Raw genomic sequence first — 17,486 nt, forward strand, 5'->3', positions numbered from 1 at the left:
ATAATATTTCTTTCAAAACAATGTCAACAAATCTAGTGCCCAAGAGTTTTCTTCAGAACAAGACAGAAAACAAGGAAAGTTAACAGTTGTAACAATGACCATAAGATGGTGTTCAATCTAAAACAAGGCAAAGAAACTTGTATTCATAGAAAAGAAACAAGTATTTAATTTTGAGGTAGTAACAAATAGAAGAGGACACCAAGGCAGTTAAAAGTAAAATGTAAAGAAAAAAAAAAAGAGCTTAAGCTTTTCATAAACACTAGTAATGAAAAAAAATGAAACTATCCGAGGATGAAAAGTACAAAAAAATAGTACAGGGTAACCATATAATTTATTAACCAAATTGTCACATTTTTTGTGTGTGTGCCCGGAGTACTAATTTTTAAGATCTTTTCATTTGAAATAATTTCAAACACAGAGAAAAACTGCAAAATAGGTACAGAGAATTCTTTTGAAAGGGAAGTTGCTCAGTCGTGTCCGACTCTGTGATCCCATGGACTGTAGCCTGCCGCCAGGCTCCTCTGTCCATGGAATTTTCCATGCACGAATACTGGAGTGGGTTGCCATTTTCTTCTCCAGGGGATCTTCCTGACCCACGGATCGAACCTGGGTCTCCTGCATTGCAGGCAGACGCTTTACTATCTGAGCCACCAGGGAATGCCTCTAGCCAATTTTTAATATTTTGTCCATGTTTTTTATATCCTCTCTTTCTCCTCTATATCTCTATGTAGGTACACAGAAGCAATAAGTAATTTTTCTAAACTATTTCAGAAACTTGCAATACATCATGTCTCTTTGTCTTTTATTACTTCACTGTTTATTTCCTAAAAACACGGATATTTTCTTATGTAAGCACTATACAGTAATTAAAGTCAGGAAATTTAACACTGGTACAATATTTTTATTTAATAGAGAGTACACATTCAAATTTTGTTACTGTTCCAATAATATTCTTTATAGCACTTTCCCCTTCCAGTCCAGGATCATCTATTTTGCATTCAGTTGCCATGTCTCTTTAATCTCTTTTAATTTGAAATAATTCCTCAGCCTTTGTCTTTCCTGACATTGACATTTTTGAAAACTACAGGCCAATTATTCTGTGGAATGCACCTAAATTTGTATTCATCGAATGTCTCCTGGTGAGATTTAGTTATGCATCTCTGGCTGGAATACAACATGAGAGATGCTGTGTCCTTCTCAGGTATTACATCTGCCAGCTCTCAAGGCTTATCTGACTCTCACCGATTATATTAATTTTGCTTCCTCAACAAGTGTACTGTCAGATTTCTCTACTGTATAGTTACTGTTTCCCCCCAAGTAATAATCAATCTATTGGCAGTCATGCTCAGAACCACACAAATATCCTGCTCTTCATCAAATCTGGTCCTTGAAATTTAGCATCCACTAAGGATTCTTGTCCCAGCCAGTCTGCTACCCGTGGCTGCAAATGGGGATTTTCCAGTTCCAACAGTTCAATCCACATTTATCAATGAGCATTTGAGCAGTGAGAGGAACTCTCTCTACACATTTATGATCACTGGATGAACACAGCTCTTCCTATGTTATCTAATGGGTTATAATCCTTTACTCTCACTTATTTTGATGGTCAAATTGTCCTAGATTTGCTCAGTGGGAGCCCCTTCAAGACGTCCTTTTGACATGCCCCTGTGTCCTTCAGACCTGCTTGCATTAGTTTTTGAGCACTTCTTTACTTGCCAGCACATTAAAATATTCCAGGTTCGTAATACCTTCCCCAGTCTAGTCCTGAAATCAATCATTTTTTGCCCTAAAGAACTCCTAACTCATTTACTTCTAACACACTGGCTCAATCTTACAGTACACCTAAAATAGTTTCATAGTTACTATATCACATTACTGCAAAACAGCTTAATGGAAGGAATTCAGGGTTTGTTTGAAATTGCTCTTTTTACCCCATTCTTGACTGAGGGCCTGGTGGAATGCCGTAGTCTTACAGCATGGCCATGAACCTGCAGCTCGTGATGCCTTTTCCTCTGTAAAGAGGGGAAAGGGTTAAGAAAAGCCTTGTCTCCTAGGTCGTCAACACCCTCCCAGTCCAAACTTGGCTAAACTGCTCCCTAAGTAAAAGGGTATATACAACTCGTTCGCCTCTTCTTACCAGCTAGCACATGTTCCTTCTTGACATCTGCTTGTACAGTATGTTGGAAGGTGTGAAAATGTAGGTGTAAGGCAAACTCTGTTAGAAAATATCAGGCATAAAAGCGGGTATATGTTCAAAGGGGAGGTGTTTGTTTTAGGTCAACTTATATTTTTTGCATCATCATATCCTGCTCCAGTTTCCTCAGCCTTATGAATGAGTAACGTTAGGCAGGCACACTGACAAAGCTGGAGTATAGCAGGAAAAGATGGTTTTCTACAAAAATTCTACCAGGAAACTCTCCAACACTAACTTACTTTAATTATGGAGCTTCTTTGATCTGAAATAATTACCAATTACTCCCTTTATTCCACTCAGGGACACCTCATTTTTTTAAATAATAAAACCTCACGCCATGTGTTCAATGATTGTTTAAAGTTTCAGAAAAATAATTCTCCTACATTAGACCAACTAGGAAAATACTGGCTGCTGGGCTATTCCAACCTTAGGGCTGAGTCAAAATAAACGGAAATAATGAACAGCACAGAAAGAAGACCATGGAAGATGGGCTTGTCTACCAGTTACCAACTGATAGATAAAGCAGCAAGCTGTTGATAACTGTTATTTCTGGTCACAATTATTTTAATTGTAAACTCGTAATTTTCCTTTTGATTCAGCTAAAAAAGCAAACATACTACACAGTTATGTTCTCTGCAGGACTATGTGACTGGAACTGAGAGTCCAATCATACCCCTCATAACTCACAGTTGCTTAAATTTAGGTTTCTGATCAGCAGATAGCTTAGAAAAATAAGCATGCCATCCAAACTGTCCCTATTGTTCATGCAGTTGCACTCAATGCTTAAATATTCAGAGTACATGTATGAGAATAGACTAATTGCAAATACAATAAGAACCAATCAAAAATAGTTTCAAGGCTTCTACTTCTAGGAAAATGGAGTACATGTACTTTTCATACTTTCCCCACTAAGTACACCTTTAAAAACCTGGACATCATATATAAAATATACATGAGAAGACTCTCAATGATGAAGGCATACTGGTTAAGGACCTTAGAACCCAAGGAAAGACATGGTGGTGAGTTCCCAAGTCCTTTTTGTCCCATATATCTAGACTTCGCAAATATGCAAAAAGGCAAAATGGTTGTCTGAGGAGGCCTTACAAATAGCTGAGAAGGGACACGAAAGGCAAAGGAGAAAAGAAAAGATATATCCATCTGAATGCAGAGTTCCAAAGAATAGCAAGGAGAGATAAGAAAGCCTTCCTTTGTGATCAGTGAGAAGAAAGAGAGGAAAACAACAGAATGGGAAAGACTAAAGATCTCTTCAAGAAAATTAGAGATACCAAAGGAAAATTTCATGATAAAAGGGGCACAATAAAGGATAGAAACAGTATGGACCTAACAGAAGCAGAAGATACTAAGAAAAGGTGGCAAGAATACACAGAAGAACTATACAACAAAGATCTTAATGACCCAGATAACCATGAGGGTGTGATCACTCACCTAGAGCCAGACATCCTGAAATGTGAAGTCAAGTGGGCCTTAAGAAGCACCACTACGAACAAAGCTAGTGGCGGTGATTGAATTCCAGCTATGCTATTTCAAATCCTAAAAGAGGATGCTGTGAAAATGCCTTTGGAAAACTCGACAGTGGAAAACAAGTTTGGAAAACTTGCCCAAAGAAAGGAAGGCCAAAGAATGTTCAAACTACCGCACAATTGCACTCATCTCACAAGCTAGAAAAATAATGCTTAAAATTCTCCAAGGTAGGCTTCAACAGTACATGAACTGAGAACTTCAAGATGTTCGAGCTGGATTTACGAAAGGCAGAAGAACCAGAGATCAAATTGCCAGCATCCGTTGGATCACAGGAAAAGCAAAAGATTTCCAGAAAAACATCTATTTCTGTTTTATTGACTAGGCCAAAGCCTTTGACTATGTGGATCACAACAAACTGGAAAATTCTTAAAGAGATGGGAATACCAGACCACCTGACCTGCCTCCTAAGAAATATGTGTGTAGATTAAGAAGCAACAGTTAGAAACAGACATGGAATAACAAACTGGTTCAAAATTGGGAAAGTAGTACATCAAGGCTGTATACTGAAATCATGTGAAATGCCGGGCTGGAAGAGGCACAGCTTGAGATATGCAGATGACACCACCCTTATGGCAGAAAGGGAAGAAGAACTAAAGAGCCTCTTGGTAAAAGTGAAAGAGGAGAGAGAAAAAGCTGGCTTAAAACTCAACATTCAAAAAATGAAGATCATGGCATCTGGTCCCATCACTTCATGGCAAATAGATGGGGAAACAATGGAAATTGTGAGAGACTTTATTTTCTTGGGCTCCAAAAACACTGCAGATGGAGACTGCAGTCATTAAATTAAAAGACACTTGCTCCTTGGAAGAAAAACTATGACCAACCTAGAGAGCATATTAAAAAGCAGACACCTTACTTTACCGACAAAGGTCCATCTAGCAAAAGCTATGTTTTCGCCAGTAGTCATGTATGGATGTGAGAGTTGGACATAAGCAAGCTGAGGGCTGAAGAATCAATGCTTTTGAACTGTGGTGTTGGAGAGGAATCTTGAGAGTCTCTTAGACAGCAAGGAGATCAAACAAGTCAATCCTAAAGGAAATCAGTCCTGAATATTCATTGGAAGGACTGATGTTGAAGGTGAAGCTCCAATACTTTGGTCACCTGATGTGAAAAGCTGACTCACTGGAAAAGACCCTGATGCTGGGAAAGACTGAAGGCAGGAGGGGAAGGGGACAAGAGCGGATGAGATGGTTGGATGGCATCACTGACTCAATGGACATGAATTTGAGCAAGCTCTGGGAGTTGGTGATGGACAGGGAGGCCTGGTGTGCTGCAGTCCACAGGGTCACAAAGAGTCGGACATGACTGAGTGATTGAACTGATACAGACTTTAAGAACTGAAGAAGCTAGCAACTCAGAAAACACCAATAGGTCCAGACAAACAAAAGTCTGTTCTCTCAAGCCAAAGGACCAAGACAAGTATAATCTAACATGAGAGTAAACCTTTAGACAATAACTGCCTCTTCCAGTCAAATACTATAAAAAAAAAAATCCCAAAAATAAATAAGCAAATAAAAAATCACACCTCAAAAAAAAAACAGAAAACCTGTCGCTCTACCCCTACTCATGAAGCAAAGCCCTTGGGATGAGCCTAAATTTGCAAGCTCATTAGGAATCAAGATTTCATCTTTTCCAGGTAATAATTAGCCCCTCCTCACCACAATGTTGGTGGAGACAATAGACTTCCACAGATTTTCACTACAGCCCAATAGTAATGAAGTCACTGCTCCTTTCTTCCTATGATGCCAATCAAGGCCTCGTGAGGAAAAAAATCAGTAAGGATAGAGTAGAACTCAACATCATCATCAACCAACAGGATGGAACAGACACATATAGAATACTTCATCCAACAACAACCAGAACACATTTTTTTTTACATGCCCATTGAACATATACCAAAATAGACCACATTCTAGGCCATAAAACAAAAATTTTTTAATGAGAAGAACTGAAAACATAACAAGTGTTGTCCAATCACAATGGAATCAAACTAGAAGGTGTATTAAAAAGATAATAAAATATCTCTAAACACTTAAGGTTCTGACCAACATACATCTACTAAATATCTGTGGGCTAAAGAGAAAGTCTTAGAGAATTAAAAACTAACACATTGAACTGAATGAAAATGAAAATACAAAATTTGTGGGACACAGTCACAGTAGCAGTACTTAAAAGGGACATTTATGGCACATTAGAAAAGATGAAAAATCACAAATCAGTTTTCTAAACACCTCAAGAACCTAGAAAAACAGTGAAATAAGCTCAAAGTAAGCACAAGGAAATAATAAATATGAGAACAGAAATCTATATAATGGAAAAGAGAAAGAAAATCAATGAAAACATGACTAGCTCCTTTGAAAAAGGTCAAAAAACAAACTTCTAAGCAACATTAATAACACAGAAAAAACAGGGACTTCCCTGGGGCCCAGTGGTTAAGACTCTGCCTTCCAACTCAGTGGCTGTAGGTTCAATCCCTGGTGGGTAAGGCTAAGAGCCCACATGCCTTGTCACCAAACAAACAAAAAACCCCATAAAACAGAAGCAGTGTTGTAAGAAATTCAACAGAGAATTAGAAAACAAAAAGAGAAAGCACAAATATTAACAGGAATGAAACAGAGGATAACACTATGTATCTTAAAGACATTTAAAAACTGTCTAACAAAGGAAAACTACAACTAACTCTATACACAGAAATCTGAAAGCTTAGATGAAATTCCTTGAAAGACAGAAGCTACTGCACTCACACCAGGAAAAAATGCATAACATAGTTACCACTGTACCAATTAGAGATAAAGAATTAATAGTACTCTTCCAAAAGAGAAAGTACCAAGCCCAGATGGTTTCACTGGTGAATTCAACCAGACGTTTATTTAAAAAAAAAAAAAACAAAAAAAATCTCTTTCAGAAAACAATGTCATCCAGAAAATAAAAGCAGATAGTTGTTGTTGCTCAATCATTCAGTCACGTCAACTCTTTGCAACCCCATGGACTGCAGTACGCCAGACTTCCCTGCCCTCCACTGTCTCCCGGAATTTGCTCAAACTCCTTTCCATAGAGTCAATAATGCCATCCAACTATTTCATCCTCTGTCACCCCCTTCTTCTCTTGCCCTCAATCTTTCCCAGCATCGGGGTCTTCTCCAATGAGGTGGCTTTTCACATCAGGTGGCCAAAGTATAGAACACTTCCTAATTCACTCTATGAAGCCAGCATTACCCTAATACCAAAATAGATAAAGGCATTACAAGTAGGGAAAACTACAGAAGAACATCTTTGGTGATGGAAATGTTTTGTACCTTGAGTGCAGCAGTGCTGTGATACCATACCACAGTTTCGCTAGACACTGCTGTTTCACTAGGTGAAAGCAATGCAGAGGGTACAGGGGACTTCCCTGTACAATTGCATACGAATTTACAATATTGTCAAAATAAAAGTTCAATAAAAATGGCAAAGAACAGAGTTATTAACCCTTATAATACTAAAGTATTAATGAATTCTAATGTCCCATGTGCTATTTAAGAAAGCAAATGTTAACAGTAATTATTATAAGAATTTTTTAAAAGAACCACTTAAAATAGCAATTTGGTTGTAGTTGAGGTATTAATACAAAATGCAGTGAAAACACTATAAGGTTGCTACAGTTTACTGTGGAAAATGACAGTTGCTCTCAGAGTACACACTAACAAGTTATTATGCCTCACAAACAGGTGATTTTTGATGAGCTGAAAGATCATGCTGGTTTTAGTGATGCAGGCCTGCTGGCGTTAATTACACAAAAGGCTGATAGGAAGAGAGTGAGATACTAGAATTCCGGGTTATCCAAACACAAAGTTTCTATTCTCTTCCACTCCATGTATTTATGTCTGTTGTTGTGTTGTTTAGTCACCAAGTCATGTCTGACTCTTGCAACCCCATGGACTGTAGCCTGCTAGGCTTCTCTGTCCATAGAATTCCCAGGCAAGACTACTAGAGTGGGTTGCCATCTCCTTCTCCAAAGGATCTTCCAGACCCAAGGATTGAACCTGAGTCTCCTACATCTCCTGCACTGGCAGGCATATTGTTTACTATTGAGCCACCTGGGAAATTCATATTTATGTCTAACGGCCTATAACTCATATACGGCTTACACACTTACATTACTTGAGTTGCCTCTTAACTATGAATAGCTCGAACATTTTGATTATTAGATCTTTCCTTATAGATTCTAAATATTGTTGTCTTAATATTTCAAATGAATGTTGAATTCAAGCCTACTGCTTAGACAGCAAAGACTTAAGAAGAACATTTATAATGTTGGATAAATCAATTTATCATTAATTTTTTATTTTTATTAATTATTATCTAAATAATTAACTTTTTATAATAATATAATGATAAATCTTACAGGCAATATTAATCTGGTAAATCTTGTCTTCAATCATGGGAGACATAGTAAAAATGTACACACACGAAAGGCAATAGGCTACACCATAGTATGGGTGATGTGCAAAGGAGTCAATTAACAGAACAACGAGCAAAGAAGAGTTAAAATGAGGCCCTGGCTTGACACCTGGAATCCTGATGTGACAGCTGCCGGAAGTCTGATCTTTCCAGAACTGAAATATTCTCAATCAAAGGAGCTATCCAAGAATTCTGTTGATAAAATGTTCAGTAAGTATCTTACCCATCAGGTATATACTGATTAAAAAAACAGGAAAAACTTTAATGCATTATGTTTTAAGAGGTGTACATGACTATTAGCAATTCAAAATAATTTTTAAGAAGCAGAAAATTTAATAATCAGACCCTAGATGTACTTGTTTATTCAACAGTTTCACGTACTCATCCAAGTCCTGGGCACAATGGAATGAGCAAAACAGACAAAAGCCCAAATTCTTGTGAAGCTTTCATTCTATTGGGACAAAAACATAATGACAACAAAGTAATGCAATTTTAGACACTGTAAAGAAAATACAATAATAAATCCATAAGGGAGCTAAAGTAAGCTAACGGGACTGAGGACAAGAAGCCTTCCCTGAGGAGTAAACATCTGAGTGGAGACTTGACTGATGACCCATGTGACGCTCTGGGCCAGTGTTCCAGTTTTAGTAAAGAGCATGCGTTGGTCCAGACACCAAAATGGGCTTCATCTGTTTGAGCAACAGCAAGCATCCTGCTGTAGCTGAAGCAGAGGGCTCAAGGGAGAACACAGAAGACAAGATCAGAGATGTGCAAGGCAGGGGTCAGACCATGGAAGGCTATGGTTAGAGTCTAGATTTTATTCAGTGGTAATGAGAACATATTAATGAATTTTCTAATCACAGTACTGATTTATGCTTTAGAAAACTCACTCCAGCTATAGTGGAGGCAGAGACCCATTACGAAGCTACTGCTGTCAGGAAAGAAAGACGACAAAAAGCATGTACTAAGGCTAGGGTAGTGAAGCTGGTAAGAAATGGTTGGCTTGGGGATCTGAAAGTATGTAGACCTGAACTACTGACAGGTTGGTTTTGAAATGTGAGAGAAAGAAAGGAATCCTAAATTTTTGCTTAACTAAAACCTAGCAATCAGGATTCAGATCACTTTAAGTATTCACTGATCATGCTGAAGGTTTTCATTTTATCTGAAAAGCAGGAGGAAGCAGTGGAGTAGAATAACAACAACACAAAAAAGAGATAGGATTCCAGATAAATTTTGTTGATTTAGCACACCAGGCTCAGCAAGCTAAACATTAAGACTCCTCAATGTTGCCTTTAGACTGAACCACAGCTGATTCCTTCTAAAAAGGGAGCCAAAAGCCAGCCCATCAATCACAGATTAGAATTTCCTCAGAAGTGCAATGAATCCAGATTAAAGTTTATTCTTGAGACACCCTGGTACAAATATATCCCTCTTCCTTATTCCCCTACCCCTAAATCTACTAGGAAACTTCTGGGACAAATTACCTTGGCAAAAACATGATCACCTAAACTCACTGTTATATCCCCATCATCCTTGCTTCTGCCAGCCATAACTCTCCTTTGGCCATCTAGCCTTTTCCAAACTCTCAGCCTCAATCTGCTGTCACTTCTTGTTATGACCCAACTTCCCACTCTGCCCCACAGAATCCCCTTTACATGATTAACCAACACTCCTACATCTTTATCCTCTTCAATGAATACTCCCTTTGTCACCCACCTTCAATTTACATGTAGCTCTCTCAAAATAATACCACATACAGTGCAGTCCTTCAAAAAGGAAGTCCCTCATTCACCAAATTCTCTATTTCATTCAGAAATAGAAACGTGTGTGGATGCTAAAACTGAATGGTAAAGAAGATAATGCCAATGGAATTGATAAAATAACTCTAAATTCATAAGAAAGAATAGAGGATGAAAACAACCTACCTAAATCCTACTAGAGGATTAACTCAAAAAACTAAAATGTATCCATAGGAGGATACCATGAAGTCTTTATAAATTCATGTTGCAGAATAATACTTAGCACCTTCTGGGGATATTCATATAACTCATTTTTTAAAAAAGATTATTAAGCAATATATAATGTATAAGGCTGATTTGATTAAAGAGAAAGAAGAATGTGGGGTGTGTGTGCTCAGAAAAAAAGGTTATAAATAAAATATACCAAAATGTTCTCTCTAGGTGGCAGAATAATGAGCAATTTTTTTCTTTTTTGTACTTTTCCTATTTCCCCCAATTTCTAAATGAATCTATTTATATACCTAGGAACAAAGGTCAAAATAAATAAGTTTTTAAAAATTCATCATCTTAACACACCAAAACTGTTCCTCAGTGAAATTTACACAGGCTTCTTTAAACTTTTCCTATCCTTGTTTCCTAAAAAACAAACAAAAATACAAAACCATATCCAAGTCCTTCAGTTGACTGCCCAGAACTTCAGACTTATAAACCAAAAACAAAAAACCCTCAAGATCTCTTCTAAGCATATCAGTCACTTAACATAATAATTCAACCAAGAGTTTAATGAGCTTTTCCAATTAGTTATTCTCTTAAAAATGCCTAAATGACTATTCAAAGCAGATGGCTATATGCTGGGGTCCCTTAGCTGTAAAACAAGAAGTATGTTGTTGTTTTATACAGCTCTGTAAAAACCCAGGCATTCTTTATACAGAAGAGGGTATTAGTCATTTACATATTTAAAATATTTACATATTTAAAATATTCAGTAAAATAGATTTTCACTTTGCTAACTTCTTTTAAAGATTATACATATACCTATATACAATTTTGGCTAATGCACAAAAACAATAACATAAAAAATACTGGAAAGTCATCTTTGGCAATTAAATTCCCAAAGAGGAAAAAAATTAAGAACAGAAACTTCACCCTCAAGGTAAGTAATGGTACTACAACTATATCTGGCATAAAAATAATGACACATCATCCAGAATAATCAATAACAACTCTAAATTAAGGCTTTCCTTTCAAAAGATTATCTTTTTATCAGTGCTCAATCTTTTAAATTTAACTTTGGAAATATTACTTCCACCATAATTCCATCAGAAAGAACTGCTTAGAAGAGAACCTGCATGGGCAGAAACATATTTTAGAATATATTTCATTGCATTATATAACACCAATGTGTAAATATCATTAGCTTATATTTTCCACAAACATTTTCCACTAGAATGTTTTTCTTATAAATCATACCTGAAAAGTTGTATATCATTTCCAAGAGAGCATATTCTTGAAAAAAACAATTAATGAGCTCAGTATTATGACCAAGAAGAATTTAATACTTTCCTACTAAGCAAAATACAGGCTAGATGCTTTTCAAGTGAAGTTTAACAGACACAGTATTGGCCCTCCAAGGAAATCTTTGGGGTCTATGAGTTATTCTGCCAAATTTCTTTCCCAAACTAACAACAGGCAATATAATCTCCCATGAAATTCATTTCCAATTAGAAGATTGTTTCTTCTTTTTAATAACATATTCAAACTTTGTCTTTTAAAAAAAGTGGAAGTGGCTCTAAGCAGTGCTGCAGTAAATGAACAAATGAACAAATCCAGCACATGCACAAGGCAGGTGCTGAGGGCTGGAGAGAAGCAAAGGTCAGAAGGAGGACACAGAGGCACGGACAGTCTTGGTCAGCTTTTACAACATCCCTCTCTTGCTGTGAATCGTATTTCTCCTTTGGTCAGAGACCACTTCAAGGCTGCAACTGTTGCCCAGGGCTTTGTTAAATGGAAAAACTGAAAGGCTGTGGAACCTAAACAGCAGACCGGAGGCTAGGGACTTTCATTTCATTATTTAAAACTTCATAATTACATTTAAATTTTTCCTTATCTACTCTGGTTTAAAATAGCTTCATCCCTCTAGTGTATGTTATCTTGATTCAGCAAATGAATCACCTAACCTTTTATTAATTTAGATAAATCAGATAACTCAGATTTAGCAGAGATTATATTAATTTTAACACTGAGGGAAGTTGTCTTTCTATGCAGAGTAATTAAGCAAAAGTCCACATAATTTTAAACCTTTCTGTATATATTTTTTCATTCATGTCAGGGGCTTTGTTAAAAATGGACTCTAAATTTAAAAGTGAATACAAGATTTATTTTTCTCAAGCTTGGACAAATTTAAAAGGAAGCTAAAAGGCATTTACTTTCACGCACCCTAAAACAATACTGTTAGCACTGCAAGTGACTAAGAGGCTCCAAATTACAAAGGTCAGTTAAGTAAAAGGCAAAGGCAGCAGAACTCAGATGCTAAGAATAAAAACAAAAATAGACCCAACGCAGCATTTTGCGAATGAAGATCAATGAAAATGGTTGCTCAATATCACATCACTCATAGCATTATTTCCTATATTGTTACTGAGAGCCTTTCTATTCCAGCATTCCTTCTTTGCTGTTCTTGACATCTGCCTTAATAACACCAATACTTAAGCCCAAATTTTTATTATCTGAAGTAAAAAGGCAATGCATGGCCTCAGTTAAAAAGTACTTACTTAGTTATCATGGGGAGAAGATAACGATAAAAAATAGAAATAGAGTGGCAAGGGAGGAGCAGCACCATATTTTATTTAATTATTGACCTAAGCAATGAGGCAGCAGGTTGTCTTTCTGATCAAAACTACTTTTATAAAGTAACACAAATGCCCTTGCTTGCTCCATAGTGAAGGTCTTCACAAGGTTTAACTGAGAAGATGAAGTACAGGAAACGAGGGTCTAAACCATAAAAAAGAAAGTCTAAAATATGAATAATTACGTTTTCATTTCATGCTGTAATTCTCAGACATTCTAAGCAGAATAAGCAATCCTATTGCTTCTGCTGTGACAGTATAGCAATTAAGGTTAACAATTAATATAACAAATCAATAATAAAGTAGAGGTAATGGGATATATTTCTTGAGCCTTTATGAGTAGGAAAAAATAAAATAAAATTCAAAGCATAAAGGTTTTATACAAGCAAGCTGATAGATCTAATAGCTCGTAGATAGGATAACTGGGCAGCTCTGTCTCCTTACCTGTAAGGACGGCTTTGGCTGAAGGATCTGCCAGGTCCAGGGCTGACTTCCCATCGGTGTTCCGAATGTTTGGATCAGCTCCGTGCTGCAGCAGCACTGTGCAGGGAAAGCAGAAACAGTATCTTACCTCGGGGATACAAAGATTATTTACTGGTAAGTGTCGCCTCGGCATGGTGTAGGCATAAACATACATTGCACGATTTTTTTTCTCTTTCAAGAAAAAAAAGCAAAGGAAGAAAAAGCAAGAAAGGAGGAAAAAAAGCACTGCAGCAAAGGCTCCTCTCTAGAGTACAGGGAAGTTGGCAACTTGTGGTACAGTATTATCACGTGACTGAACATCATAAACATGAAACTAGAGAAATCTTGCCACAGACAGTTTGGGTTTGCCTCCTTCGGGCAGCAGGATGGGGAGCTGTGTGCTCGCTGCCTCGCACTGGAAAATCTGCTCACGGTGAGCCTGCCCTGTCTTTCCTACCACTGTGGCTGCTTGTTGCTGCTGCTGCTTCACTGCTGAACTTCCCACCGCTTCCTCGCCTCAGAACGGTTATAATACTGGGTAAGCCTTTTAGTGCTCACCGCTTACATATGTGGAAACTCACCAGAACACACTGGCTGGCTTCCAGGAAGTTTACCAGACACAGTAATGCATGCAACTCGGGTTCCCTGCAGCCAAGCTGCAGAAAACAACTGCCTTCCACAGTAATCCTGGCCATCAAAAATTTTCAGAATCAGAAATTCGATCACTATAATATATGCTGAGGCATGAATGTTACACATGCTATTATGGATAAAAAGTAGCTACAGAGAATTTTGAGAAGTGTAGGCTTCCAAGAGAAAGAACACTTTAATTATTAATTCAAAAGATTTCAAATACATCTGGTATGTGTGTGTATAGGGATGTTCAATCACAAGTTATTCTAACAGTTCAAATTTAACACAAGATTTTGTGTATGCCTGGAGAGAACAGGAGTTGTTTCCATTTACCAATATTCTATAGGATAAATTTAAAACAAAGCAGAAAATATTCAATTCAAATAAATGGTTAAAGACATTATATAATGACTGTTTATGTGTCCCAGATTTTCATTCATTAACAGTCTTATGCTAAAGTACATACAATCTTTTGGAATATTGGGAACGCAATCCTCAAAAATTACTAAGTAATAAATCCTGCTGTTTATAAGGCTTTTCCTCTCCCTTTAATGCACAAGCTACTTAGTCGACGGCTTTATTATAAGGTACAAAGGAAGAGCCTCATCTAGACTTGGGAGGCAGCTGCTAGGACAATGTACACCAGCATCTCTTGCACTGAACCCTGGGTACCTTGAGATTTGGGGTAATAACAACTAGCCATGGCTTGAAAAGATGCAGTGAGATTTTGTCAAGACTGTCTATAATATTTCATTCTTGATTGTAAGCAATGAACATAATTCATTTCCATATGTTTATAAAGTGACAAGAGTTAAGCAGCACAAAATAGCAAGTACCATAATATCAAACTGCAGTTTTATTCTTTCCTCATATAATGAATAAGCTTTCGCTGATATTATGTAATTTTTTATTCCAAGAAGAAATCCCAACATGAAGATTTGGCTTGTAAAGGGTCTACATCATGAAGCAGGCTCATGTATCAAATGTAAAGATGACAGTTATTGCTCTATCTTTACTTGAGTGATCACATGCAAAGGGTAGGAAAACAAAGAAATAACAGCTACCATGAAAAGCTCAGTTTTATTTTTTCAATTGCATACTTTGAGAACTTAAGAACCTGCTTTAAACAAGAAGTAAAGAAATATGTTAGTTTAACAAGCCTTGACGATAATATGATGGGAGCTTTGACTCTGCAGTTTAATGAGTGGCAGAGGCAAAACACTGAAAGCGTTACTGATCCTCCAAAAGTCACCTAAAGCCTCAACCGTAGCTGTTGTATCTTTGCTATCTGCAACAGAAATCTGCCCTTACAGTTCAGCTGCAGTTTTGTTTTGTTTTGGCTCACTTTTAAAGGATTAATCTTTTCACTAGAAATATCTGTTTTCTTAACATTTTTGAGTCATATGCATTTCATTCACTGGACTTGAACACACAGAAATATCACTGCAGAGTTATGTAGCAACAGGGAAGAAGCTGGATTTTCCAAGCCAGATGCTGATAACAAAATTCAAATATCAAACCATTTAAATTGATCAGATATGGGTAAAAAAACTCACCATAGAGCAGAGTTAAGAGCTTTAGGAGCAATAAAGGTATCTATAACTGGACTGGAAAAGATCTAAACTTACCTAAGTTTTTAGAAAAGGACAGCACTGAGGAGATTAAATGAGAACAGAAATGGCAGCAAAAGTACTAAGCACAGCGACTGATAATACATATCAGCTAATAATAATGTTTAAAACACATTTTAAAATTTATTTGTACTCTCAACTCTAGCACTAACTATTAATTCTATGCTGTGTCCTAGAGCCAAACCTTCAGATTTTAACTTTTTCTGTAAAGGCCCAGAGAGAAAATATATTAGGCTTTATAGATCATATGGTCTCTGTCCCAACTGTCTTGCCTTCTTTACTGTCTTGCCTTGCCTCAACTCCATCATTAAAGAGGAAAAGCAGTCACAGACAATATTTACAGGATGTGTGTGGCTCTGTTCCAATAAAACTTCATTAAATTTTGAATTTTGTATAATTTTCATGTATAAGAAAATTTACTATTATGGTGAATTTTTTTATTTTATTTTTTAACTTTACAATATTGCACTGGTTTTGCCATATATCAAAATGTGCTTAAGAAAGCACTTAAAATATAAAAACAATTCTTAGCTTAAAGGACATATCAAAAACAAGGGGTAAGCATGGCCCGTAGTCATAGTTTGCCAACCTTGACCTTGGGCAGTAACAGATAAAGTGTGGGCAGGGATAGACCAAGTGCGGTCTATGGACCGTTCTAGTTCCAGAATTCTCTGTAATCGACACTGAGATAACCACAAAAAGTAAGAAGCATTTAAAACTGTGCATGTCATGTAAAAATTACTTTTTCCAGTACTTTGTCTTTATTGTAGTTTACAAAATTATTGGCCTGCCATTCATTGAGGAAGGAAAAAAACGTCCCTAACCACAGCTTGAGGAGCACAACTTAGACAATTACCAGGTCTACAAAGTGAAGGAGTTGGACTGTGCTGTCCTTAGTCACTCAGTCATGTCTGATGTTTTATGACCTGATGGACCCCATGCAACCCCACCATGGCTCCTCTGTCCATGGGGATTCTCCAGGCAAGAATACTGGAGTGGGTTCCCATGCCCTCCTCCAGGGGATCTTCCCAACCCAGGGATCGAACCCAGGTCTCCTGCATTGCAGACGGATTTTTTACTGTCTGAGCCACCATAGATGATTTCTAGGTATGGAGAATGGTCTCGGCTTCCCTGGTGGCTCAGACGATAAAGAATCCACCTGCAATGCAGAAGACTCAGGTTCGATCCCTAGGTTAGGGAAGATTCCCAGAAGAAGGGAATAGCTACCCACACCAGTATTCTTGCCTGGAGAATTCTATGGACAGAGGATCCTGGGGGGTTACAGTCCATGGGGTTGGACACTAACGAGGGACTAACTTTCTTTGTTCAGAATGGTATCAAATCCCTGATGATGCTTTTAGATTTACAGTCTAAGCATTAATATCTAAAATCTTAAAAAAGAATTGCCTCAAATAGACCTTTTTCCTCCTTTCCTTTAAGTCAAAGAAAAAAGAAAGATTTATTTATCCTAACACTATCTAACAAAAACAAAACTAAAAGTTGAGACTATAGATCAATGAAAGTTGTAGGGTACATACAAAAGAGTCAATTTCTCGAGCAGTTGCTCAAGTCAAATTTCTGTTTCACATTATTCTCCACAAAGATTTGTGTGGCACTATTTTCTAATACCAGAAGAACAGCACATACATAGGTCAAAGATAACAACCATGCCTTTCAAGAATGTCAGTCTGTACTTGAAGTGGTGACAAGTAGGACTCTCAATGCTAAAGGCTTCAAAATTTGCTTTCAAAGTTCTGTGCTACCAAAAGGAATAATAAAATATGACTACAGACAAATAATACAATAAGAAATTCATTTTGTAATAGATTCTTCTTCAAAAGTAGCACATATGTCTGAAGAAAGTCCCCCAAATACAGAATCAGTACACAAAATAAGGTTGAAGGAAAAACAGAAAACCAAGATCTGAATGATATTCAGTATGTAAATCTGAGACTACTGGAGACATTCAAAATCTCTTTACAATATCTTTAACCAATTAG

General features: G+C 37.1%; 1 protein-coding gene across 1 annotated transcript in view; it reads right to left on the minus strand.

The window, feature by feature from the left end:
* The window catches only part of TNKS (tankyrase, TRF1-interacting ankyrin-related ADP-ribose polymerase), a 161,604-nt gene that overhangs the window by 106,245 nt on the left and 37,873 nt on the right, over positions 1-17,486 (minus strand). The window contains exon 4 of the mRNA XM_010838821.1: positions 13,205-13,300. Within this exon, the coding sequence (XP_010837123.1) occupies positions 13,205-13,300 (96 nt within the window). The remainder of the gene's footprint in view (positions 1-13,204; positions 13,301-17,486) is intronic.

The sequence above is a fragment of the Bison bison genome, unplaced genomic scaffold (genome assembly GCF_000754665.1).
Source record: "Bison bison bison isolate TAMUID 2011002044 unplaced genomic scaffold, Bison_UMD1.0 scf7180017864105, whole genome shotgun sequence".
Classification (NCBI taxonomy): Eukaryota; Metazoa; Chordata; class Mammalia; order Artiodactyla; family Bovidae; genus Bison; species Bison bison.